At 53.2% G+C, this 25,418-nt stretch overlaps 1 protein-coding gene across 1 annotated transcript in view; it reads right to left on the bottom strand.

Annotated features, from left to right (window-relative positions):
• The window catches only part of ZNF282 (zinc finger protein 282), a 25,851-nt gene extending 433 nt beyond the window's left edge, over nt 1-25,418 (bottom strand). The window contains 8 exon segments of the mRNA XM_077778001.1: nt 1-33; nt 6,972-7,085; nt 9,156-9,269; nt 10,467-10,586; nt 12,718-12,837; nt 13,714-13,840; nt 22,727-23,146; nt 25,168-25,418. The exon segment at nt 1-33 is cut by the window's left edge and continues 2 nt beyond it. Of these exon segments, the coding sequence (XP_077634127.1) occupies nt 1-33; nt 6,972-7,085; nt 9,156-9,269; nt 10,467-10,586; nt 12,718-12,837; nt 13,714-13,840; nt 22,727-23,146; nt 25,168-25,332 (1,213 nt within the window). The 5' untranslated portion in view covers nt 25,333-25,418.

The following is a 25,418-nucleotide window of genomic DNA, read 5'->3' as shown; positions in this document are numbered from 1 at the left end:
GGGGCAGGTTCTTCACCAGCAGCAGGCTGTCACCTGGAGAGGAGGAGACGCAGAGAAGTGACCCGCTGGTGGCGCTCTATCCGGGTCCCCCCCACCCCCACGCACCGTCCCTGAAAGGGGCCCAGGGCCTTAATTGATCACTGTGGCTTCATGTGAGTCGCAGGCTATCTGAGCCTCTGTTTCTCTGAAAAAATGAGGGGACTGAGCAAAGGCAGGGCTCATGTTTTCTATGGTTCGAGGGCTCCCTGACCCTCGGACATGCACAAAGCCACCCGCTGGAGAGCACCAGAAGCGGGTCCAGCAGGTAGCACGCAGTTAGGAGAGAAACACCTGCGGAAAGCAGGGGCGGAGCTTGGGGGGGGGGGGGGTGCTATGCGGAAGTCGCATCGGAAGGCAGAATTGCCTGGAAATAATACAACTTAACTGCATTCTGATGTTCGATGCTAATTTATCTAAGGAGACTCTCTGGCCCAGAGGGAAAGAAGTTGCCAGAACTTATCCAAGGTGACAGCCAGTCTGGGGGCCTATAGAAAGGGAATGCAAGGAGTGGGGACACGAACCACGCCACCATTTTTGGTCGTGTTTCTTCTAAGCGACCGGCCTTCAGACTCGTCCCGCAGCATGGGCCCCGGAGCACCCTGGCATCTGACCCCATCTGCACCCTGACCACACGTGACCCGGGCTCTCTAGAACCCTGTGTGGAAGCAGCTGCGCGTTGCCCCCACCCCCACCCCCAGAAAGCACCGTTGTGGCCCATGCAGGGCGGCCTTTTCCTGGCACCCTTGGGTCCCCCACTACCTCAGGGGTCAGTGGGGTACCAAGTCCAGGGTCTGGGCAGCAGAGCAGTGGGCCCAGGCCCGGACCTCTATATTTAGGAGTCTCCCTACTCCTTCACCTCCACCTCCCACCTCGGATGCCAGTTCACAGGCCTCTCTCCCTGGAGGCACCCCTCCTCCACCGAAGAGCAGCTGGTAGAACAGTAGAGAAGGTAAAGCTGTGCTCCCTCCGACTTGTTGGCATCTTCCGCCCAGGACCCCCGTGCTCCCTGGAGGCCACGTCTCAGGCCATATCTGGAATGCTTCCACCCACGCCCATCGTGTCAGATTAACACTGGGCCTCCTGGACGCCCCCGATGACACTGGGCCCAGCCTGCCCTCTCTACCTATCTACCAGGCAGAGGGGCGCCTGGGTGGCTCAGTCAGCTAAACCTCCAACTCTGGATTTTGGCTCAGGTCATGATCTCACAGTTCGTGAGTTCGAGCCCCACATCGATCTCTGAGTTGACAGTGTGGAGCCTGCTTGGGATTCTCTCTCTCTCTCTCTCTCTCTCCCTCTCTCTGCCCCTCCTCCAGCCGTGCTCTGTCTCTGTCTTTCTCTCAAAATAAAACTGACGAGACAGAGAGCCACCTCCATAGGACACTGGCTAGAGGTCGAAGCCGCAATAACTGTCCTGGCCTCCACCCAGGGTGCCAGGCCTTCAATCCTGTGGGACTGATCATGCGCTGTGGCCTCTATCGCAGCTGCACCATGGGCCTTGTTTCTCCCTCCACCCAATCTACTACTCTCACCCCTTCATTCCCAAGAGGACCCCAAGGAACGACATGCACATAAGCCTCCACTTCAGAGGCTGTTTCCCTGGAAACCCAACTTGCAACAGTTGTAATCCTACTCTGATAATTCTTCCAACTCGGTGTGCGCATCAATCTACTGTTCTCACCTTCCCGTCACGCCCCCGCCCCTTGCTCTCCCTTCCTGGCCCAGCTTAGCTTCTGTGGTCAGCACCGGGGCCACTGGCCTGAAATGCCCTTCATACCTCTGCTCCTCTTGCTTGGGGAACCCCAACACAGCAGCCATGCTCGACCAGCTGAAAACAGCTGGAGAAGATTGCACAGATCTCAAAAGGGGCCCCCACCCAGCCTGGCGCCCTACGCCACTTTACACTGTGGGGCCGTCACATCACACCTCTTCCAGCGGCCAGCACGAGGACCGCTATTCCGGACCTCACTGGCCAGTAACGCGTTCAGACATAGGCCTGTGACCTCGTTCTGGCGGATAACACGTGAGGAGAAGGTTTCTGGGCGTTTCCTCACGCCTGAGAGTGTAGGAAGAGAGATGGCCTTTCCTTTCCCTCTGGTCTGGATGTGACTGCTTGGGAGAGCTTGAAAGAACCTGGGTCCCGGATAATGTAGCTTCAGCCTTGAATCAACTTGAGGCTGAACCTGAACTGCCTCTTAGTTATGTAGGACAATAAATGTCGTCACTGTCGAAGGCAGTTTGAATCAGGGTCTACAGCAGTGGAGAGTAGCCTACCAGGCGTGGTGGGTCCAACTTAAGAGAACATTCTCTCCGGACTCCATGGGCTCCCAGGCTCCGCTACCTCATCTCACCTCATCTTTGTTCCTTTTCATACCAATGTTCTTGAAGTCATCTCTCCTTGCTTTTACTGATCTCTCTCAGACTCTTAGAGTCAGGCAGAGTCCCGCACACCACCGAACCAACTTTTCAAAGTCACCATCAACCTCCAAGTTGCCCAATCAAAGCATCTCTTTTAGCCTCTGGATTTCCTCTAGGCTCACACCTGGGGCCTCTGTCTTTGTCTACACTCTCCCTAGGCCTCTGAGTCCCCAGCCTTCAAACAATCTGCGCTAAGAATTTAGCAGGCCTTTGTCCTGTATTCCTAGGAGGCTTTATAGGAGGGTCTTTCTTATTCAAGGTAGGCTCTGATGTTATGCTAATGAGGCAGTTCAAGAGGAGTGTCTAGATTAAGGCAACAAGACTCTGACTCAGGATCCAGCTGGCTAGGCCAGTAAGACCATGGCACCAAGAGAGGGGACGGGCTGGAGAATGACCTCAACCTCACCTCCCGTGAGGTCAATCAATCATAAGCACGTGAAGAGACTCCAGTAAAAATTCTAGACGCAGAAGCTTCGGTGAGTGTCTCTTCGGTGAGTAGGTAATATACACTGTGTATTGTCACACGTCACTGCCTCACTGCCGGGGCGGTGACACTCCTGATCCCACCGGGAGCAGATGACATAAGCTTCATGGTTAGGATCCTTCCAGAATGGGTTCTGTGGATCTCTCCTTTCGCCGGTTCTGATTTGAATCCTTTGGCTCTACTAAAACTAATGATGAGTATAGATGCCTTCCTGAGTTTTGTGAATTGTTCTAGTGGACTGAATCCCACGGGCTAATGGGAACCCCTGCATTTGTACCCAGCTGGTCAGAAGGAGTGGGCTGGGGACCCTTGAACTTGCAGCTGGTGTCTGAAATCAGAGCAGTCTCGTGGAGCAGGGCACTTCACCTGTGAAGTTTGGACTAATTCCAGGGAGCTGCTGTCAAAAGTCATCGCGGCCTACGACCCCAAGTGAATCTAACCCCGGCTCTCTCTTGAACTTCAGACTCCTCTGTTCATCTGCCTACTTGGATGCTATCTCACACCTTCCAGGCCCAAAGTCGAGCACTCGATTTACACAGTAAACCGGCTCTGCCCCAGGACTTGCCATTTTGGGAAACGGCACCACTGACGGCCAACCTAGTTCCTCGGGGCCCAACCTAGATGACACTCTTGACCCCTCGCCCACCACACAGGACCCATCAGTTACACGTGCAGAGTCTGTCCCGAATCTGTCCACTTCTCCCCGTGTGCACCAGCTACCATCCCCGCTCCAACCAACCGTCCTCTCTTCAAGGCCTGTACCAATTTCGCCAGCTTCCTAAATGGCTTCCTTGCTGCTGGGAAGCAGGTCCTCACCCCACACCGGTCCTTTCCTGCACTTAGCTTTTTAAGATAGAAACCAGATGGAGGTGCCTGGGTGGCTGAGTGAGTTAAGCGTCTGACTCGTGGTTTTGGCTTAGGTCATGATCTCATGGTTTGTGAGTTCAAGCCTGCATTAGGCTCTATGCTGGCAGCATGGAGCCTGCCTGGGATTCTCTCTCTCCCTGTCTCTCTGTCCCTCCCCTGCTCGCTCTCTCAAAAATAAATAAAAATACATATTTTTTTAAAAATGCAAACCAGATCATTTCATTAACCTGTTTAAAACCCTCAGCCGGTCCCCTTTCATAGCAGGATGAAATCCAAATTCTGCCACCACCATAGGTCACATGTGGTCAGCTTCCTCCCTGCGCACTGCTTCACCCTTGTCCCCTAGAGCCTCAAGGCCTTCGCCCTGCTTTTCCCTCATCTGCTCTTCCCTTCCCTGACAGCTCTGTGGTCAGCTGGTTCTCACTCTCTGGGGTACACTCCCTTCCCCGGGGAGGCCTTTCCTGCCTGAGCCCCCTGCCCCCGCTCCCGCCCACCTGCTTTCCGAGTCATCATCTCAGAGCACGGGCCGCCCCTGACTTTACCCCGTGGGCCCTCAGCCTTGTTCGTGCTCCATCACCCTCTCATGGAAGGAGAGACCCCTGTTCTTTTCCACTGCCTTGCCCAAGTACTTGTAATTGTGCACAGCGCAGAGTAGGCATGGAGTAAATATTTCTTAAATAACAGAAAATGACAAAGGTGGGGAGCAGGGCTTTAACCCAAGGCAGCGAATAATGCGGGCATTTCAGGAGCGTGCCTTCAAATCGCATTTTGTAGGTGCTGGTGTCGGCGTAGGGTGGTCTGGCTGTGGGCTCTTGACCCCACTCGCTCCAGAGCATCTGGTAGTCACAGGAAGCCAAAGTCCTCCTCGTACGTCTTGCTTTGATGCAGCCCTGTGCACATTCCCTCCCCTTTGGGTGAACTAGATTTTTTTCCTGTCTTACACTCACTATCATACATAACTGAGGAATCCCTTTGACTACAATGTAGTGGCCAGTCAGACTGAAGTCTGACTTTGAGTCAAATAGGACACCAGGTCTTTCTTGCATGCCCCGGGGCAGGGGAAGTAGGTTGGCAGGGACGGGCATCCTAGAGATCTGTTTTACTCTAATTCCATTACCCTCTCCACTCCCAGCTCGTCTCCAGAAGACGTGATCCCACGTCTCACCAACAGTGATCCTGCTGTCCTTGGTAAAGGACGTGTGTTCTTTAAACCTCAAAGATATGACAGGTGAGATACTAATTTCAACAAGAACAAGCAAGCAGAAGGCAGCCCACTTTGGCAGAAAGTCAAGAAGTTCCGATATGAGGCTCTGGTGAGTGGGCCGGTGGGGGGTACATTTCCGGATACTCCTGTCTCCCAAACTCTGGGCAATGCCTCCCAAATGCCAAGGCTTGAAGGCCTCCCAGAGAGAAAACAACATGAGGCAAATCGTTCTATGACTCGGAATATCCAAACTGAGGAGGTAAAATGGTCTGGTCACTTGCAAAGCTTTGCAGTCTCTGCATAGGCTCCCCGTGATCCGTTACCACAGCTACACATGTCTCCAGGAAAAGGCTTCTCCAGGCCACGCACTCCCAGGCGACTCAGAGAATTCTAGTGGTTGCCCCGAGGAACAAAGGTTTGGGCAGAATTCCTGGCATGGGGTTTGATGAACTAGGACCTATGCCTTCGAGGCCAGAAATAGCAGCCTCAGCACCGTCAAAAAGGAAGTGGAAAACCGCTGGTCACTTTTTCCTGTCCCCAGTCAGTCCCCTGGATTTTAAGCTCTTGGAGGGTTTCAGGAGTGTGGACATGGAACATACGGACCAGAAGACACTAAGTCAGCCGTCCTGAGAGCGAGGAGATGGTGCTGAGTCTGGCAAGGAATGCCAGCCGGACGCTACGAGTGTTGAATGATCCACAAACATATGCTTAAGGTCACTGGATGATGAATGAAACTTCAAAAAAGACCCAAGAGACCCAAGTCAGGTGAGATGTTGGGTCCCTTACCTACTGGGGGGAAAAAATCCCCTCTCCCTATTGGAGCTTCGGTATCCTCACCAGCTACTGTGGGACGTCAGCTCAGGGTGGCTTGGGGCTCTGGCCAGTGTCTTCTAGTATGTGAGCCACCTGCTGTCAGGCGCCAGTGGCTTAGCTCTCTCCCAGCCCACTCTCCTTTCCCTGCTCTCATGAGCTGAACTATACCCCCCACCCCAAAGATGTTGAAATCCAAACCCCAGGTACTGCATTTGAAAAGTGACCTTATTTGGAAAGAGGCTCTTTTCAGATATAATTAGTTAAGATGAGGTCATGCTGGGGTAGCGTGGGCCCTGATGCAGTTGACTCCTGTCTTTAAAGGAAGACAACTAGGGGATGACACGGACACGGAGGGAGAACGCCACGCGAAGATAAAGGCTGAGGGGGGCCTGTGCAGCCATAAGCCAAGGAATGCTAACCACTGCCACAAGCACCAGAAGCCAGGAGGTTTGCGGAGAAGGCATGACCCTGCTGACCCCCTGATTGCAGACTTCTGTCTTCCAGAACCAAGAGGCAATACATTTCCGTTGTTCTAAGCCACCCAGTTCGTGGTGCCTTGTTAATACAGCACTAGGAGGGGCGCCGGGGTGGCTCAGGGGGTTAAGCGGCCGACTGTGGCTCAGGCCATGATCTCACAGTTCATGGGTTCAAGCCCTACGTTGGACTCTGTACTGACAGCTCAGAGCCTGGAGCCTGCTTCGGATTCTGTATCTCCCTCTCTCTGCCCGTCCCCCACTCATGCTCTGTGTGTCTCTCTCACTCTCAAAAAAAAAAAAAAAGGGGGTGCCTGGGTGGCTTAGTCGGTTAAGCGTCCGACTTTCGCTTAGGTCATGATCTCGCGGTTCGTGGGTTCGAGCCCCGCGTCGGGCTCTGTGCTGACTGCCAGCTCAGAGCCTGGAGCCTGTTTCAGTCTGTGACTCCCTCTCTCTCTGACCTTCTCCTGCTCCCCCTGTCTCTCGCTCTCTTAGAAATAAATAAAACATTAAAAAAAAAAAAGACAGCACAAGTAAACAAACATGGCTGCCATCCTCCAAGAGGAAAGGAGATAGAGCTTTGATACAGAACAGCACCCTGTCAGGGGGTAGGCCTTGGCTAGCAGCCATCCCTGTGGACGATACACCCAGGGGCCCCAGGGGACGCGTTACTCACTGGGACCAGAATCCAATCCGAGCTCTCCTTCCATTGAGTCGCGTGGGCCCCATGGGTATGGCTGCTCCTCCTGTTTGATCCACGACAAAATGTCATGTGCTGAGATCAGAGACTCTGTGGAAAGAAGGCAGCCTTAGAGTCTGTTCCTTCCCACTGAGCCTCCCAGCAAGGGTTAGGAAACGATCTCATTGGAGGCCCGCCGCCCCAGCGCACAGGGCTCGTAGCTTGGCATCTTCGTCTCATTTCCTAGCCATCCTCATCCTCCCGGCCGCCCTCACTGGTAGGATCTCACTCGTGCCCGAGATATTTGGAGTTGGCCAGGGCAGAGGGGGCTTCGCCCAAAGTCTGCGTAGCTGCAGAACCCAGATGAGAACCCGTGTCTTCCCATCTGTCCATGGAGCCCCAAAGCAGCCTGGGCCCCAAACAGGCCCGAGGGAAGTCTGGTGTCTGATGGCCAGTGGGACTGAGGGATGAGTAACAGAACTTACGAACCACCAATGTCAGGGCACCTGGGTGGCTCGGTGGTTAAGCATCTGACTTCAGCTCAGGTTGTGATCTCACAGTTCTCGGGTTTGAAGCCCACACTCTGCTATGGGCCCGGAGCCTGCTTTGGATCCTCTGTTCCCCTTTTTCTGCCTCACCTCTGCTTGTGCTCTTTGTCTCTCTCAAAAATAAATAAACATTAAAAAGAAGTGGGGGAGGGTGCCTGGGTGGGTCAGTCGGTTAAGCAACAGATTTCAGCTCAGGTCATGATCTTGCAGTCCATGAGTTCGAGCCCTGCGTCGGGCTCTGTGCTGACAGCTCAGAGCCTGGAGCCTGCTGGGATTCTGTGTCTCCCCCTCTCTGCCTCTTTCCCACTCTCACTCTGTCTCTCAAAAAAAATGAATAAACATTAAAAAAAAAAAAAAGAAAAGAAGAAGAAAATGAAGAAGAAAGGATTGGCTTTCCTCCTATCCTGGACCCCCTGTATTTATCCACTGTCAAGGTGTGGGGTGATGGGGCACCTGGGTGGCTTAGTCGGTTGAGTGTCTGACTTTGGCTCAGGTCATGATCTCACAGTTCATGAGTTTGAGCCCCATGTCGTCCCACGTAAGACTCTGTGCTGACAGCTCAGAGCCTGGAGTCTGCTTCAGATTCCGTATCTCCCTCTCCCTGCCCCTGCTTATGCTCTGTCTCTGTCTCTCTCAAAGATAAACATTAAAAAAAAAAATTTTTTTTAAGCTCTAAGGTTGAAACNCTCCAGGCTCTGAGCTGGCAGTCAGCACAGAGCCCGACGCGGGGCTCGAACCCACGAACCGCGAGATCATGACCTAAGCGAAAGTCGGACGCTTAACCGACTAAGCCACCCAGGCGCCCCCTATTTTTTTTAAATGTGTATTTATTTTTGAGAGGGAGAGAGAGACACAGCACAAATGGGGTAGGGGCAGAGAGAGAGAGGAAGACACAGAATCTGAAGCAGGCTCCAGGCTCCGAGCTGTGAGCACAAAGCCCAATACAGTGCTTAAACTCACGAACCGTAAGCCCATGACCTGAGCTGAAGTCAGACACTCAGCTGAGCCACTCAGGCGCCCCAGGAATGTTAGCTTTCATGTTTGATCTTGTCTTCCTGGTGTTCAAGGCCAGTCAAGACTCTGGGGCCATCACTACCAAATATGAGGGCCCTGGACTTTTCCAGCTCTACAAACACACGTAAAAACAAACACGCGCATACATGCACATGCACACACACGAGCATGCACACACGTACGTGTGCAAACCCCAGAGAGGTGGAGCAGATCTACTGTCCGGTATGCGTGGACACTATCCAGAAGTTTCTCGGAAGAGATTTAACTTGTGTTCACTCCCGAAAAGTTCCAGAAAATGTAAATAACTTCCTTTCTATCACAGAAATATACACAACTTTTAAAAGCCTTTCTGGTTATATTTATTGTTTGAAAACTGACACTGCTGAAATAATTGCAGCGTCAGTCACGTGGACGCAATAAATTGTCCACGTCGTGATCCTTTAGGAAAGCCCTCAAATGGTTATATTCCAAAATCCGTACCGAGCTGCTAACTGAGGAACACGCCGCATTGTCTGCTCTGAGCCTTTCATTGGCCTTTAACCAGAAGCGATCAGCCTGACCTCCTAGGCGTTAAAACCTCAGAGCGCCTCCTTGACACTCACCCTGGTATCTTACTCACCTGAATTGGGGTCTGTTGGAATATCTCTCTCTGTGAGGTCGTGCTGATCCCAGACGCAGGGATGCTCTTCCTGTTTAATCCGGGACAAGAGGTCTTGGGCGGAGGCTGGTGAGTCTGTTTGCGGGAATACGGCGACAAAGGCGTCAGGGGACGCAAGAGCAAGTCTGTGCTCTGAGTAAATCTCTCATTTCCTGCAATTATCTCTTTTCCCTAAAAATTCAGGCCTAATTAAATGACGCCAATTAATTACAGGTTTCAGCCAGCTTGGCCCCAATTATTGGAGCTTTTGCTGCAGATGGATGGATACTGGGGGGAGCGTCATTAACGGTGGCTGCAAAAGAGTCTTTCTGTGCTTCAGGAATTTTGATGTTTAGGGTGAGATTGACGCGTGAGCACAGAGCAGCACCGTGGACAGAGGTTTTCCTCAAGAGGGGCTTTTCCCGGAAAATGAGGCCTTCCGTGAAGCCTTACAGATTCACCATTTTATTGGGATTTTTCTAAGATGTTATGCTACCTCTTTTTTCTTTTGCAGTCTGCTCAACGTCATTTACCCTTTCTTGCCTTACTATCTCTCAAAGCTCTCTTGGAAGATACTAATACTGTGATGCCATCCAAGGGCAGGTGATGATGTGACCGCGTACCTGCAAGTGTGAGGCTCTAAGGTTTGTAGAGCCCTAGCCTCTGGATAAGTTAATGAGCTGCAGTACGTTACAAGGTCTTGTGATGGGTAATTTTGTGACAGGCCACAGAACCCACATAGTTGGCCAGTCATCATTCTAGATGTTTCTGCAAATGTATTCTTTCTTTTTTTACAGGACATGGATATTTCAATCAGTAGCCCTTGAGTCAAATGGGTTGCCTTCCATAATGCGGGTGGGCCTCATCCCAACAGCTAAAGGCTTTCATAGAAAGAGACCGGGCACCCCCAAGGACGAGGGGGTCCGGCCAGCAGATGTGGACATGGCAGCCTCCACAATCGCTGAAGCCAAGTCCTTAAAATCAGTCTGTCTCTCTCTCCCTCTCTGCACATGGACATACACCCACACTCACCATGTGGGTTCTCTGGAATAGTTAGTTGAAAACGGGCACAAAAAAGACAAGAAACAGGACAAGCTAAGCCCAGACATGAGGCAGATCGCCAAGTCTGTGCCCTTCTGGAAACCCTGTCTCTCTGCCCATCCTGGTCCAACTCCTCCATTTCCAGCTCTGGGCTCTGGCCTGGCACGCACGATGGACAGCGCCGGGGGCCATCCTACCACCCTGGGCCCTTCCTCTCCCTCCCTGGCTTGGGCAGCTCCTGGACTCACTCACCAGTAATGGACTCGGTGGGGATGGCTCTTTCCTCCAGGCCCCGCTGGCCCCGGACACACAGGGCTTCCTCCCGCTTCACCTGAGAGGACGAGTCCTGTGCAGGCACCAGCGGCTCCGCACCTGGGGAGAGGGAACCATGTCATTTGGTGTCCTTTCTGAACCATCATCACCCGGACGGACGTTCCTGGGGTCAGCAACGTGGCTGACGGCATTTGTGAGGGAAGGACCCGGGGGTCTCGGGTTTCTGGTGGGCAAGTGCAGGTCTCCCGAGAAGCAGCACGTCCTGGGAGCAGAGAAACAATCGGTATTTGGGACAAAGGGCTAGGCCTGGCTGCAAGATGAGGTGTAATAGGCTGGAGGAGAATTCCAGAAACAGCACCTGCTGGGTTTGGTGCTAATCAGGACCAGGCCAGGAGTTTGACCTCTGTGTAGAAGTCACCGATCTTCAGTGTTCACCCCAGTCAGAAAGAGGTGGCCAGATACACACACATAAGTGTGCATTCAGATACAAGAGACCCATACACACGTGCACAAACCCACACATGCCATCAGAAAGCCTTCAGGGTGAAGGGACGCAAGCCCTCCCCATACTGTACGGCTAATACAGAGCGTACTTGTGCACACAAGACAGTGACCTATCCTCTGCGTACACCTCAAGATGGGAAAAGCAGGCCGCGCCCTTCTGATGTTCCATGGTGTGATGTACCAGCCCCGGCAGCAGGTGGCTCGGGTGGAGGGGGACAGATTAGATGAGGGACTGGCTTCAACGCGGCGCCCAGCCCAGCAGGTGAGTCACCTGACCTCTCTGGCTCTGGGCCTGCTTGTTCCCCCCTCAACGTGGGCATAGCCATCACTGCTCCCGCACAGGGATGGATGAGAAGTCGGTGAGATGGGAGGCCGACATACCACGATTGAAACGTGAACGCCTGCAGCTCTGGAAGGGGGAGGGAAGGGGCCGCTCAGATGACTGTCCAGAGACAGAGACTCGATCAGTGGAGGCCGGGGGCTGGGAGAAAGCATGAGTGACTGCTCGTGGGTCCAGGGTCTCCCATGGGGAAAATGTTCTGGAATTCGACAGTGGCGACAATCACACAGCTCTGTGAACCACTGAATTACATACTTTAAAAGAGTGACTTGATGGCACATGAATTCTATCTCAATGAAGAGAACAGACTGGAAAGGATACCTTCCAAGGGATCTTCCTTAAAAAGGACAGAGTTCAGGGGTGCCTAGGGGGCTCAGTCAGTTAAGCTTCTGACTTTGTCTCAGGTCACGATCTCACGGTTCGTGGGTTCGAGCCCCGTGTCAGGCTCTGTGCTGACAGCTCAGAGCCTGGAGCCTGCTTCTGATCCTCTGTTCCCCTCTCTCTCTGCCCCTCCCCCACTCTTGTGTGTGTGCACTCTCTCTCTCTCTCAGAAATAAACATTAGGGGTGCCTGGATGGCTCAGTCAGTTAAGCGTCCGACTTCGGCTCCTAGGTCATGTGAGGTCATGATCTCACAGTTTGTGGGTTTGAGCCCCGCATCAGGCTCTGTGCTGACAGCTCAGAGCCTGGAGCCTTCTTTGGATTCTGTGTCTCCCTCTCTCTCTGCCCCTCCCCCACTCGTGCTCTGTTTCTGTCTCAAAAATAAATAAACTGGCTGAAAAAAACTAAAAAAGGAGAAGGATAGAGTTCACACGATAAGGTGCAGGACGCAGCTCAGGGTCGGCTGCAGCAGGTGCAGCACTCCTCAGGAGAACAGGGTCCCTGGGGAAAGGCCCAGAGGGCGCACCAGGACAGAAGCCCCAGCACCTTCCATCGCAACAAGAGCGGACCAGGTGCTAGGCTGTCGGGCACTAGATCTCCTCGGGACCAAACATCCCCTCTCAAATGGGGAAGACATGAAGGCCGAATCAGCCTATGGTGCGGCCCCAGCAAAACCACACATCCACATGGGCTCCCCGTCCACCCTGGGTCTGGGCCTGGCTGCTCCCTGGTCCCCAGCCTCTTGCTGCAGGCGGGGGTCAGGCCTGAGAGGCTGCGAGCCTGCTCCTCTCCTCTCGGCCCAGCTCGCCTGGCTCTGCTCTGACGGACAAGCCCGCTGCATGTAGGGCGCGGAAGCCTCTTCCCATAAGTGACTGCCATTATTTGGGGGGTGGCAGAACCAGACCCCAGAACAACTGCAGTGAAGCCCTTCTGGAACGCAAGCAAGGATGGCAAGGCTTCTCTCCTGCCCTGCCCTTGACCTGGGGCTTTCTTCAGCCGCCATCACCTGTGTCTGGATCCATTAGGATTTCTCTCTCTTCGGGGTCACGTTGCTCCCACACGCAAGGCTCTTCCCTGGGCTCAGCCTGGGATGGCGCATCCGGCTTGGGCACTGTGCCCTCCCCATCTAGAATGAGTTGGGGGGGAAGCAAGGACACGATGAAGTTGACCAATGGATCCCCATCAAGGGCACCGGCAGATATCTCCCTCACCCCAAATGCCCTCCCCACCAGAGGGCCCCTCGAGGGAGAAGCCATTACGCACACCAACGTATCTCTTATGAGGAACCTTGAGAACGGGCGAACGGATTCCCAGGTTCTGGTGTGGAAACAGCTGGGCTCTGAAGGCCAGCACCAGACAGACCATGGCTCGTCCGAGGTGCCGACGATGCAGTCTGGCTACATTCCAGAACAGAGCGGCCGTGAGCTCAGTGCTATAGTGACAGTTCCTGTAACTAGGCTTTTAACTGCCGCGTTGTTATAATCGTTCTATCTTTAGAGCATTAAAAGCACAGTTTCTTGCATTTCCCTGAGGGATAAACACAAACACCTTGCCGGTGTGTGTGTGTGTGTGTGTGTGTGTATACACACATGTGGGATGCAAGGCGTTTCACTGCCCTCTGCACACACTGCCTGCCCAGAGGATGGAAGGAGCTTGCCGGTGTGTGTCTGTGTGTGTCTGTGTGTGTGTACACACGTGGGATGGAAGGCGTTTCGCTGCCCTCTGCACACACTGCCTGCCCAGAGGAAGGAGGTCGCTTACCCAGGGACACCAGGGTTTTGTAGTTGTGTGTGTGTGTGTGTGTGTGTGTGTGTGTGTACACGTGGGATGGAAGGCGTTTCGCTGCCCTCTGCACACACTGCCTGCCCAGAGGATGAAAGGCGCTTGCCGGTGTGTGTGTGTGTGTGTGTGTGTGTGTGTGTGTGTGTACACACATGTGGGATGGAAGGCGTTTCACTGCCCTCTGCACACTCTGCCTGCCCAGAGGAAGGAGGTCGCTTACCCAGGGACACCAGGGTTTTGTAGTTCTCCTTGACGAGGTTGTGGTAAAGCTCCTTCTGCCACTCATCCAAGTTCTTCCACTCATCCTCAGAGAAGTAGACGGCGATGTCGACAAATGTCACCGGTACCTGGGACGACGAGAGTCACAGTCTGGCATCTGCCTGCTTGTCCCCACAGTCTCCCCCGCTTCCAGGGGCCACGGGGACCCTTCCACCCTAGAGCCTGGCCCTCACTCTCCACAGCTCCGCATCCCCCAAATCGCAGCCCAGCCCACCTCAGGGGGGCCAGTCCACTCTACTCCTGATCTTATTTTGCTTCCAAAACAGGGATGGTCAACACCACCATCCCCCTTTTTAAAATTCTTTTTAATGATTATTAATTTTTGAGACAGAGAGAGACAGAGCATGAGCAGGGGAGGGACAGAGAGACAGAGGAAGACTCAGAATCTGAAGCAGGCTCCAGGCTCTGAGCTGTCAGCACAGAGCCTGACGCAGGGCTCAAACCCACAGACCATGAGATCATAACCTGAGCCGAAATCGGACGCTCAGCCAGATGCCCCGAAATTGGACACTCAGCCAGGTGCCCCCTTATTTTTTTTTTTTTTAAAGCATTTAACCATATCCTTTGTAAGTTCAATTTCAGGTAAACTGGGTCCCTGAAGGTAAAGCTAAAATCCATGTGCAGCTTTTGGCACCCAGGGTGACAGAGGTGTGGAAGGTTCTCAGTGTGGGTGCCAGGGAGCCCTATCCTCAAACCTGTATTTCCAGTCAGGTTAGTTTTTGTCACCAGCACATGTAAATCTCAGGGCACGTGCTAGAGCTGCAGGACCTTGACCTGCTCTGCTCACTGCTGTATCCCAAGCATCTAGAGGCACCTGGTTTGGAGCCAGTAGCTGTTGAATACGGTGAACAGCTGTTGCCGGTACTGGGCAGCTAAGTCCCCTGCAGCCAGGCTCACCCATCACCAGGGCAGCCCCCTAGCAGCTCCACCCAGGCTGGGCTGCGCTACAGAACTCCCCCGTCCATATGACAAAGGTCCTGGTCTCTGCTCATCTCAGATGCTCATCCGCGTGGCCCAGCCTTGCACCGAACCTTTCAAAATGGTTTTGCTTCACGACTTTATTAGCTGACTTTTGCTTCAGGGACACACACACCGCGCTCTCACATCCACGGGACCGGCCTTCAGCTCGTCCCTCCGTTCTCCCCGGCCCTAACTGGAGTGTGTCCGTCTTCGAAACTGCACACAGGGCCACGGCGAGCCCATGAGGCACCTCTGCACGCATTAGAGAAGGACAGCCTTCGGGGCGCCTGGCCCACTGGCGCCCAGCTCGGGCACCATTACATTAATTAGAAATGTCTATGGGCGCTTGGGTAGCTCAGTTGGTTGGGCGGCCGACTTGGGCTCAAGTCATGATCTCACAGCTCATGGGTTCGAGCCCTGTGTTGGGCTCTGTGCTGACAGCTCAGAGTTTGGCACCTGCTTCAGATTCTGTGTCTCCCTCTCTCTCTCTGCCCCTTCTGCTCATGCTCTCTCTCCCAAAAAATAAACAAACAGTAAAAAAAAAAAAAAAAGAGAGAGAGGAAGGAAGGCGGAAAGAAAGAAAGAAAGAAAAGAAAGAAAAGAAAGAAAAGTAAGAAAAGAAAAGTAGAGAGAGAGAGAGAGAGATGTCTAGGGGCCCCTGGGTGGCTCAGTTTAGGTCATGATCTCACAGTTCCTGAGTTCAAGCCCTGCAACAGGCTCTGCAGTGACAGTACAGAGCCTGCTTGGCGTTCTCTCTCTCTGCCTCTCCCTTGCTGGTGCTCACACTCTCTGTCTCTCAAATAAATAAACTTAAAAAACAAAAACAAAAAAACACACTTTCATTAAAAAAAAAAAAAAAAGAGCACCAGTTAGGCGTCCGACTTCGGCTCAAGTCATGATCTCGTGGTTCATGAGTTTGAGCCCTGAGTCAGGCTCTGTGCTGACAGCTCAGAGCCTGGAGCTGCTTTGGATTCTGTGTCTCCCTCTCTCTCTGCCCCTCCCTGACTGGTGCTCTGACTCTTTCTCTCTCTCAAAAATAAATAAAAATATTAAAAAACAAAAAACAAACACCAGGCCCACTGGTGCCCAGCTCAGTGAGTGGCCAGAGGCTTTACATAAATTAGAAATGTCTTGAGGGCACCTGGGTGGCTCTGTTGGTTAAGCGTCTGTCTTCTGTTCAGCTCATGATCTCACGGTTCGTGGGTTCAAGCCCCTGGTCTGGCTCCATGCTAACAGTGCCTGCTTGGGACTATTTCTCTCTGCCCTTCTCCCACTCTCATACATGTGCATGCCCCCCTACCCCCCTACCTATCTATTTATAAATAAATAGAGTTAAAAAAAAAAAAAAGACAGTAATATCTGTTCTCACATCCAGTGCTCATAACCTTACGGGCATCCTGCACACCTATATGCCTCCCACTGACTGAAAGCTCACCCACCACCCATCTTTAGAGACAGAACAGAATTCCTCATTTCCTGAAGCTGCCACCAGACTCTGGCAAATCCCCAACCTGTGAAAACGGACTCAGACCACTTTCTGCATTTGAATTTCCTGCTGCTAGGCAAAAGGCACAAAGTTCTGCAGGTGACATCCACCATACGCTGCTGCCACTTGTCCCACGGCTGCTTTGAACACTTCTCATGGATCTTCTGGCCACCTCCCGTGCTCCCTGGGAGGCTTCCTTCAAACTCTTCCCTCTCCCCAACCGCTCCCCCCAACCCCGGCCCTCCCACGTCTCCCCATCCGTCCCGGACCCTGATCGCAGGGAGATGCTGGCAACGTGCCCCTCATTTCTCTTCCATCTCCTGCCCGTGACACGCAGACAATCTTTTCTCTGTGACATCTCAGGCTCTCCCTTGAGGGTCATCCAATCTAAAACAACCCAACTCTGCCGCCTCAAGAGCCTCTACCCTCCCTCTTCGCTTAAAACACACTTGGTGCTTTCTTCTTCACAACCCATGCGTCCTTTAACCCTTTACCGTCTGGCTATGAACCCCTCACACTCTGAAACTACATCCTGGATGGTCATCAGTGTCCTCTTGTTAACCCTCACCCTTTCAGACCTCCTTGAAAGGGCAGATCGCCTTTCCAGAATGTTCTCCGTGTAGGTTTCCACAACTCTGCTTCCTCTGGCCCATGCACAGTTTACTGCTTCCTCTTCCTCCCCCAACCCCAAGGCTCTGCCCTTCCCCCTCCCTGTTGCTTCGCTTTTTCTTTGGCAAGTTCATCCTCTGCAGGACCTCAGAGGTTATCACTTTGCAGATGACACTCTTCAGCTTTCCCTGTTGCCTTCGGAGTTCAGATTTCCACAGCCCTCTGAGTGGCTCCATTTAATCATCTTTTGGGGACCTCAAACTAAATGTATTCAAAACCAAGTTCATCGTCTTTTCCAACACGCCAACTCCTCCTGCACCACTTCTATGAACAGTCACAATTCTGGAATCATATTCTCGAGGTTTGAAACAGACATCACTTCATAAAAACGTCCCCATTCCGGGATACAGCGGATAGTCTGAGACTTGGGGAGCCCACAGTCTAGCTACCCAGAAAAGACTACCCGTGAATTATCTGTCAGCCAATTAACAGACACACTAGAATCCAAGAGGCACAAAGGATCCGACAGACAACAGCCTTCCTTGGATCTGACGAAGAGAACACGATTAGCACGGCCAAGAGCACACGATGAATTCTAACTATTACCAGCAACGTTAATTAACTTTCTCATGGTGCTTTATGGTCGTGGCTTTTCAAACTTGTCCTCCCCTTGAGTGTGGGCAGAAGATTTAGAAACTCACTTCTAACAAACAAATTAAGAAGTAGTAGTGTGTACAATTTCTGAGACCAGGTCATAAAGACATTTCAGCTCCATCCCGGTCTCTCTCTGGGATCACCCAGTCTGGGGAGGGGGGATAGCAGGGGGCAGCCACCGTGCTGTGAGGACACAAGAAGCCATGTTGGGAGGTCCACATGGTGAGGAACAGAGGCTTCCTGCCATCTGCCAAGCGAGAGGGCCAAACCGGATGCAAATCCTCCAGCCTCAGCCAAGCCTTCAGGGGACCATAAACTCAGTCAATAGCTTAGTTATAACTTCACGAGACTCTGAGCCAGAACCATGCGGCCAAGCTGCTCCTGAATTCCTAACCCACAGAAACCCCAAGATGGTAAATAATTATTTTTTTAGGCTGCTAAGTTTTTGGAGTAGTTTGTTACACAGCCATAGATAACTAATACAATCAGCTACATAGTGTTGGCCCCGTCAACAAAGTCAATGAATCCTCACAATTCATGTTGCAAATGTATCATCATCTTCGTTTCCCACGAGAATAGTGAAACTCCAAAAGACCAGCTCGGTATTTACTTACAAAAATCACTTACTTATCCTTCACTTCTTTCAAAAGAGGGCTTGAGGTGGCTCAGGGACAACCAAAAACAGACTTGAGCAGGTTCAGGAAGACAGTGGCTGGCACAGCCCACATTCGAACCCTTGTCCTCCGATTCCGGACCCCATAACCGGCCCGTCATTGGGTGAGGGCACAGGTCAACACAACTCCTCACGCCTGAGCCAAAGCACAAAACACACAAAAGTGCCACGGGAAGGCCAAGTTCAAACACGCAGCACAGGAAAGAAGAAAGGCCAGTGTGAAGAGATGCCAACTGCGCCAGAGAAGCACACTGAGGCGAACCACACATGTGCCGAACCACACTGAGGCGGCCCGTGTGTAGCCGCAGTGGCAGGGGTATCCTAGGGGGAGCCCAAACCACTGTTACAACGTAGTTCTGAGGCCTCAATAAATCGCTGTCACACAACTCTGCTGGCAAAGTCGCTGGCTTGGCTGCCTCAGCAGATACGGAGATACGGAAACCTGGTCCCTTATGTGGAAGTGTGAGCTCTCCAGCTGGGCAGAGTCCCTTGGCAAATACTTTCTCTTTTTAAGTTATTCATTTTTGAGAGAGAGACACAGAGTATGAGCGGGGGAGGGGCAGAGAGAGAGGGAGACACAGAATCTGAGGCAGGCTGCAGGTTTCGAGCTGTCAGCACAGAGCCTGACGCGGGGCTCGAACCCACAAGCTGTGAGATCATGACCTGAGCCGAAGTTGGACGTTTAACCGACTGAGCCACCCAGGCCCAAGCAAATACTTTTTGAATAGTGACGAAAGCCAGGTACAGTTACAGCCAAGGAGACACAGCAGTGGTCAGGGAAAACCATCCAAGCAGACAAAAAAAAAGTACATATTTAAGGTGCCCAATGGTACACTGCTTTGGAGAAAATGAGAGGAGGGACTGGGAAAAGAGCTTGAGGATGGGGGGCGTGGCTTTCTTGTGTTGGGGGAGCCATGGAAGGGCAGACCCCTTGACAGAAGCGACAGGGAGGGGGCCGTACAGGGGAGGGAGCGGGCAAGTGGAGGAAAGTCCCCGAGGCGAGACTGTGTGGAAAGGGGTGGACACGAAGGGCGGAGAGGAGATGGGGTCAGAAAGGCGCAGCTGGAGAGGGGGTCCCTGATGGAACAGGGCCACTTATGTTGCATGAGGTGGGAAGCCATGTGGGGGTTTTAAGCAGAAGTAACTTATTTTTTATTACTTTTTTACTGTTTATTTTTGAGAGAAAGAGAGAGTGTGCATGTGCAATTGAGGGAGGAGCAGAAAGAGACACACACACAGAATCTGAAGCAGCACAGAGCCTGACACGGGGCTTGAACTCACGGACCCTGAGATCATGATCTGAGCCAAAGTCAGGTGCTTAACTGACTGGCACCCCTAACTGGTTTATATTTTTGAAGGATCGCTCTGGCTGCTCTGCTGAGAACAGACTGTACAGGGTGAGGGACAAGGATGAAGACCAGGCAGGAGACCATGGCGACGGAGGCCCCACCAGGGGACGGTGGGAGCAGTGGAGGTGGAATGCAGTGATCGGAGTGTGGATGGCATTTTGAAGAAGAGTCAGGCAGACAGCATTTACTAATATATTGAAAGGAGGGTTGATAAAGAGAGGAGGCGGGGTGCCTGGGTGGCTCAGTCAGTTGAGCGTCCAGCTTCGGCTCGAGTCATGATCTCATGGTTTGTGGGTTCAAGCCTCACGTTGGGCTCTGTGCTGACAGCTCAGAGCCTGCAGCCTGCTTCAGATTCTGTATCTCCCTCTCTCTCTGACCCTCCCCTGCTCACACGGTCTCTCTCTTTCTCTCTCTCTCAGAAATAAATAAAACATTAAAAAAATTGAAAAAGAAAAAAAAGAAAGAGAGGAGGCAAACGTGACCTTGAGATTTTTGGCTCGAACAACTGGAAGGGCAGAGTCGTCTTCCAGGGAGAGGAGGATGACTTGGTCAGAACAGATTTCAGGCAGAAGACGGGGTTTCAGTTTGGTCGTGTTGAATCTAAGATGCGTACTGAATCCCACTGAATTAGCAGGTCTACAGACAGGCATGTGAATCTAGCGTTTAAGAAGAAAGTCTGGGCAAGAGACAGAGAAAGAGTGGGCGGAGGAGACTGCATTCGGGAGCCGGGAGCCGACAGCACAGGGTGTGTTCAGAACTCCGAGATGGAATGAAATCATGAGGGAGGGAGGGAGCAAGCGTAGATAATGAGCCAAAGGTCAACACCCAGCCCTGGACCTCTCCAAACAGAAGAGGCTGGGGAAAAGGAGGTGAAACCAGTGAGGAAGCCTGAGCAGGAGCCACGAGTAGGTAGGAGCGGAATCAAGAGAGGTGAACTGGGAGCCATGTGAAAAGGTGTTTCAAGGAGGGGGTGGCCTCCTATACGCATCGCCACCTTCGGGGCAGAGAGGACGAAGACAGGACTGACTGTGGGCATCGTGAGGGCTTTGGCAAGATGAACAGGATGGAGAGCTGGGAGCAGAAGCCTGGCTGGCAGAGGGTCCGGGGAGAATGGTCCAATTACCAAGGAACTGGAATACGGAGGACAGAGGAACGCGTTCAATGAGACCACGGAGGACGCAGAGGCAGAATCAGACAGTCAGAAACTCGGGAGGACATGTGGCCTAGTTTCTTCTACAGACACTTTTCTTTTGAGAGAGAGAGAGAGAGAGAGAGAGAGAGAGAGAGAGAGCAGTGAGCAAGCTGGGGAGGTACAAAAAGAGAAGGAGACAGAAGATCCAAAGCAGGTTCTGTGCCATCAGCGCACAGTGGATCACAGGGCTCAAACTCACGAATGGCAAGATCGTGACCTGAGCTGAAGTCGGATGCTTAACCAACTGAGCCACCCAGGCGCCCGTCTACAGGCACTTCTCAAGGAAAAATGAAAGAGATGGAGGAGGAACTGACAGATTTAAAGAGACTTAAAAAACATAGCACCTTCTTAAGTTCTGATCCAAAGAGACAACAAATTATGACATGTTTGGAAGAACAGAACATTTGAACACTGACTACATGTCTGAGTGGCCTGAGGCTTTTGTGGTGGTAGAAATATTGAGACTTTATTTCAGAAAGAGACTCTACTTTTTAGAGCTATAACCTGAAATATTTACCAAACAAAAAAAGATTGATATCTGAGACTGACTTCAAAATAAAATGGGAGGAGAGGTGGGTAGGGATTTAGAGGAAACAGGCCAAGAGCTAATGATGCATTGAAACTGGATGACGGAGGGGGTCCTGGGTGACTCAGTTGGTTAAGTGTCCAAATGCGACTCAGGTCATAATCTCAGTCTGTGAGTTTCAGCTTCACGTTGGGCTCTGTGCTGACAGCTCAGAGCCTGGAGCCTGTTTTGGATTCTGTGTCTCGTGCTCCCTCCGCCCCTCCCCCACTGGTGCTCTGTCCCACCCCCCCCAAAGATAAACAAACATTAGAAAAAAATTTTTAAAAAAAGAAAGAAACTGGATGATGGGCACAGGACGGTTCATCAGACTATTCTATCTACTTGTGCGTATATTTGAATTTCCTATAATGAAAAGATTAAAAAGGCGAAGGGGAGAAGGAGACAGCAAATACAACTTGGTTAAGGAATTCGGCCCTAATGAGCAGCAGAGAAATGAAGCACGGACTGCAGGGAGAGGCAGGGTCTAGAGAGGTTTTAATTACAGAGACAGGCAATGTTCGAGGACGTCTAGAGCGACCGGTAGGGGGAGGAACTGATGACCCAGAGGAGAAAGGGGAGAAGGCCAGAGCGAGCCCCGGGGTCGGTGAAGGGTGGGCCGGTAAGGCCGCAGTGGATGGATGAATGGGGTGGCTTCACATGCATGTCTTTTGGGGACTCCATTTTCTCAGTGGACCAGAAGGCCGGGTCATCGATTGACTGTGTAGTGTTAAGGATCCAGGGGGATGGTGGGAGAGCGAATGGAAGGGGGAAATGGAGTATGAATTCTGAGCTGCAAGAAGGACCCACAGAGGGGATGATCACAGCTTCTTAGCAATTCCAGTTAGTGTGGTTTGGGGTCTGTCTCAGCCACATTCAGGTAGGAATATTCGAAGATAACCGAGGACACGTGGTCCTCTGTAGGTGCCAAGGGGAAAATCCAAGCAATGCGGGAGTTTGCAGACACCCAGGGACCTTGGGGGTACTGGGAAAGACCAACGGAGAGAAGCAGAATGCGGATTCTGCAGGGAACGTTGGAGGGCAGCCTGACGGAGGTGGAATATTCACGGCTACGTTGTTTAAGCAGAGGCAGCCTTGGGGCACCTGGGTGGCTTAAGTCGGTTAAGCGTCCGACTTTTGCTTAGGTCATGATCTCGCGGTTCGTGGGTTCGAGCCCCGCGTCGGGCTCTGTGCTGACTGCCAGCTCAGAGCCTAGAGCCTGTTTCAGTCTGTGACTCCCTCTCTCTCTGACCCTCCCCTGCTCACACTGTCTTTCTCTCTCTCTCTCCTAGAAATAAATAAAACAAACAAACAAAAAAAAAAAGCAGAGGCAGCCTTTAAGAGAAACTGGAATCATCCATGAGGGAGCCAGAGAGTTCCATGGAAAGGAGTGGCAAACTGAAATCACAAGTTTTGTTCACCTGTGCTGGTCCTCGCTTCCATCCCTGCCCGTGGGGACCGCTACATACCTTGGGGACCTCCCCCTTGCTGCCTGGAGGCAGCCGCAGCACCCAGAAGTTTCTGTTTCTCAGCAGGTTCTCCATGTTCTCCAGCCGCCTCTGGAGCAGCCCGTACTCCTGCAGCAGCGTCCCCAGCACGGCCCACTTGCTCTCCATGTGGTTCCCAAACTCCACGGCCGTCTTCTCGCAGTCGGCCAGCTTCTTCTCGGCCGTCCCCGTCCGCCCCTCCAGATTCAGCAGCTGGCTGGCCTGGGCCTCCACCTTCCTCTCCACGGCCTGAATGGCGGCCACCACGGTCCAGAGAGAGATCTCTGCTGTGGGCAGCTGGGGCTCTCTCATCATGCGGTCAGGGAAGACGGGTGCCCTATCTGGGAAGGGCGGGAACTGAAAAGGCATCGGTCGTCGGGCATCCATGTCCCATTCTTGAGCCTGTGTGCAGAGCGAGAAAGTGAGAGCCTGGGACGAGAGAGACCCTCTGTGAGGGGGGGAGTGGGGCCTGACCACAGGAAACAACTCAGCAAAAGCCCCGGACTCTCGCTTTTCCGCCATGCCCCCACCACCCAGGCTAAGGAACTCATTACTGTCCCTGGCAGTAGCTTGAGCAACCGCCCAGCCAACCTGGCCATATCCCGCCATGGCCACTGATTTACCCACCTTGACCCTTGCCGGGTCAAGGCTGTGGACCTCCCCCCCCGCCCCGCCTACAATGTCACATACTGCTTTCACAGAACAGCCACTTTTCTCAGGGGCTAGACTTAGTGACGAACTCCCTCTGGAGCTGCCTAGTACTTTCTGTTTCAGAGTAAGAATTTTCTCGTAAGTCATCTGACCCTAATCTTCCCAGCCATCTCTAAGCAAGCAGGCCGGGGCAAGAATGATTATCTCTGTTTTCGAGATGATGGAACTGAGGCACAGAGACCTGGCTGGTCATTCTACAGCACCTGGTTTCACCACCAAATGGAGCAGCTCTAGGTGCCCCAGAGGGTAACAAAACACAGCTGAGGGACGTGCCACCATACCCGGCAGGGCTGTGACCACAGGGGCCACCAGACAGCCCCAGTGAGGGAGCCGATGAGCAGCTCTGGTTCCATATACAGCTACTTATTCAAGTTTTCTAAAATGAAAATAGGCTCGCCAGAAAATGTCACTCACTGGCAAGGGGAGGAGGGGACGTGCCTCAGAGGAAGAGGAGACTTCCCAGTCCCGTCCTTGCTTCCTGGAGGAGGGGTACCCCGTGGTGCAGCTCTGCCGCTAGAAGGTGAGGCCCCCTGGGTGCAAGCTGGGAGCTAAGCCCTATGACCAAGAGAAGGTGGTCACGGTCCATTGGTGACCCCTGTACCAACCAGCAGCCAGGGCTAACGGACAACAGGAGGGCTGATAGCCAGTTCTCCTTAGCATGTGGGATGGGAGGCGGCGTCTTTTTCTCTTCTCGCTGTTGAGACTGAAGGGGCGCTCAGGCTGGGCCGAGTGGCGGCCTGCTGTTTAGAGGTGACCCGAGCAGTCCAGGGAGAGGCATGCCAACTGCCCTCTCTAGCTCTAAGCAGCTGTGACGGTCACAGAGGAACACCCCACGGCTTCCAGGGAATCGCTCGGTGACCTGGGATAGAGGCGAACAGGGCCCTGGGTGCCAGGCCCTGCTGAGGAAAGAGGCGCTATTTCCATCAAAACCCTCCATCTGAGCTCCTTGAGGCTTCACCCCTCCGGGCCCATAGGAGGGGACAAGGGCTGACAGCCGAAGCTCAGGGCGTCACCGGGCCCAGTTTGCTTTTGGGAGGTTTGGAGACCTAAGGCTGGAAAATGATCCAACACAACCATGCAACTCCTGGCTAACTGTCAGAAGCGGGTTGAGAAGCAGGCCAGGAGCAGAGGGGGCTTCTGTGGGGTCCACCCACGGTCAGTTCCCACACTTTACCGGGGGGACCCATGCAGGTCTCCATCGGCACCTCCTCGCCTTTTTCGCGCACCCAGCTTCCAAGCACTGGCTACCAAACTCAGCTGCACCCCGAGATCCTCATGGAGCTTTACGAACTGACTGGTGTCTCCTCTCAACCCAGAGCCGCTGATTTCACTGCTTTGGGGCCAAGTGGGGCGTCTTAAACGCTGCTCGGGTGACTCGAATGTGCAGCCAAGTTTGCCAATGGCTGAAAAGAAGGCAAAGTCACCTCTCAACGACCCCTCTCCTCCGTCACACCCGGTGCAAGGGAAAAGTGAATGACTCGTTAGATTTGGTGCAAGATGGCAATACAACATTAAAAAAAAAAAAACAAAAAAAACAAAACCTTTTTGTCAAAGTGGCTCCCGTGTAAGCCCGTTGGGGTACGCAGGTGCGCACACGCCCGGGCCTGGGGCCCGAGCACTGCGGGCCAAGCGCTCCGCCGCTGGGCGCGAAGGTGAGCCCGGGGCCGGGNCCAGGCGGCCCGGCCAGGGCGCTGGGCGGGGGCTGCACCCACCTGCATGGGCGGCATTCCCTCGGCCATTTCCCCGCGCAGCGTCGGCTCCTGGTGGCAGACCTCCTCCGGGGGCAGAGCCTGGGCCCAGCTCCAGCTCCCGCTGTCCAGCCCCAGGCCCTGGATGCCCAGCTGCTGAGGCTGCGGCCGTGTTGACACAAACTGCATCCTGGGAGTGCTGTTCCCCGCTCGGGCCGGCCAGGGAGAAGAAGAACGTTTTCCAGGCGCCTTCCCCCTCGCCGGGGCCGGACAGC

Source organism: Crocuta crocuta, unplaced genomic scaffold (genome assembly GCF_008692635.1).
Source record: "Crocuta crocuta isolate KB4526 unplaced genomic scaffold, BGI_CrCroc_1.0 scaffold128, whole genome shotgun sequence".
Classification (NCBI taxonomy): Eukaryota; Metazoa; Chordata; class Mammalia; order Carnivora; family Hyaenidae; genus Crocuta; species Crocuta crocuta.
This window is presented reverse-complemented; position numbering and strand designations above follow the sequence as displayed.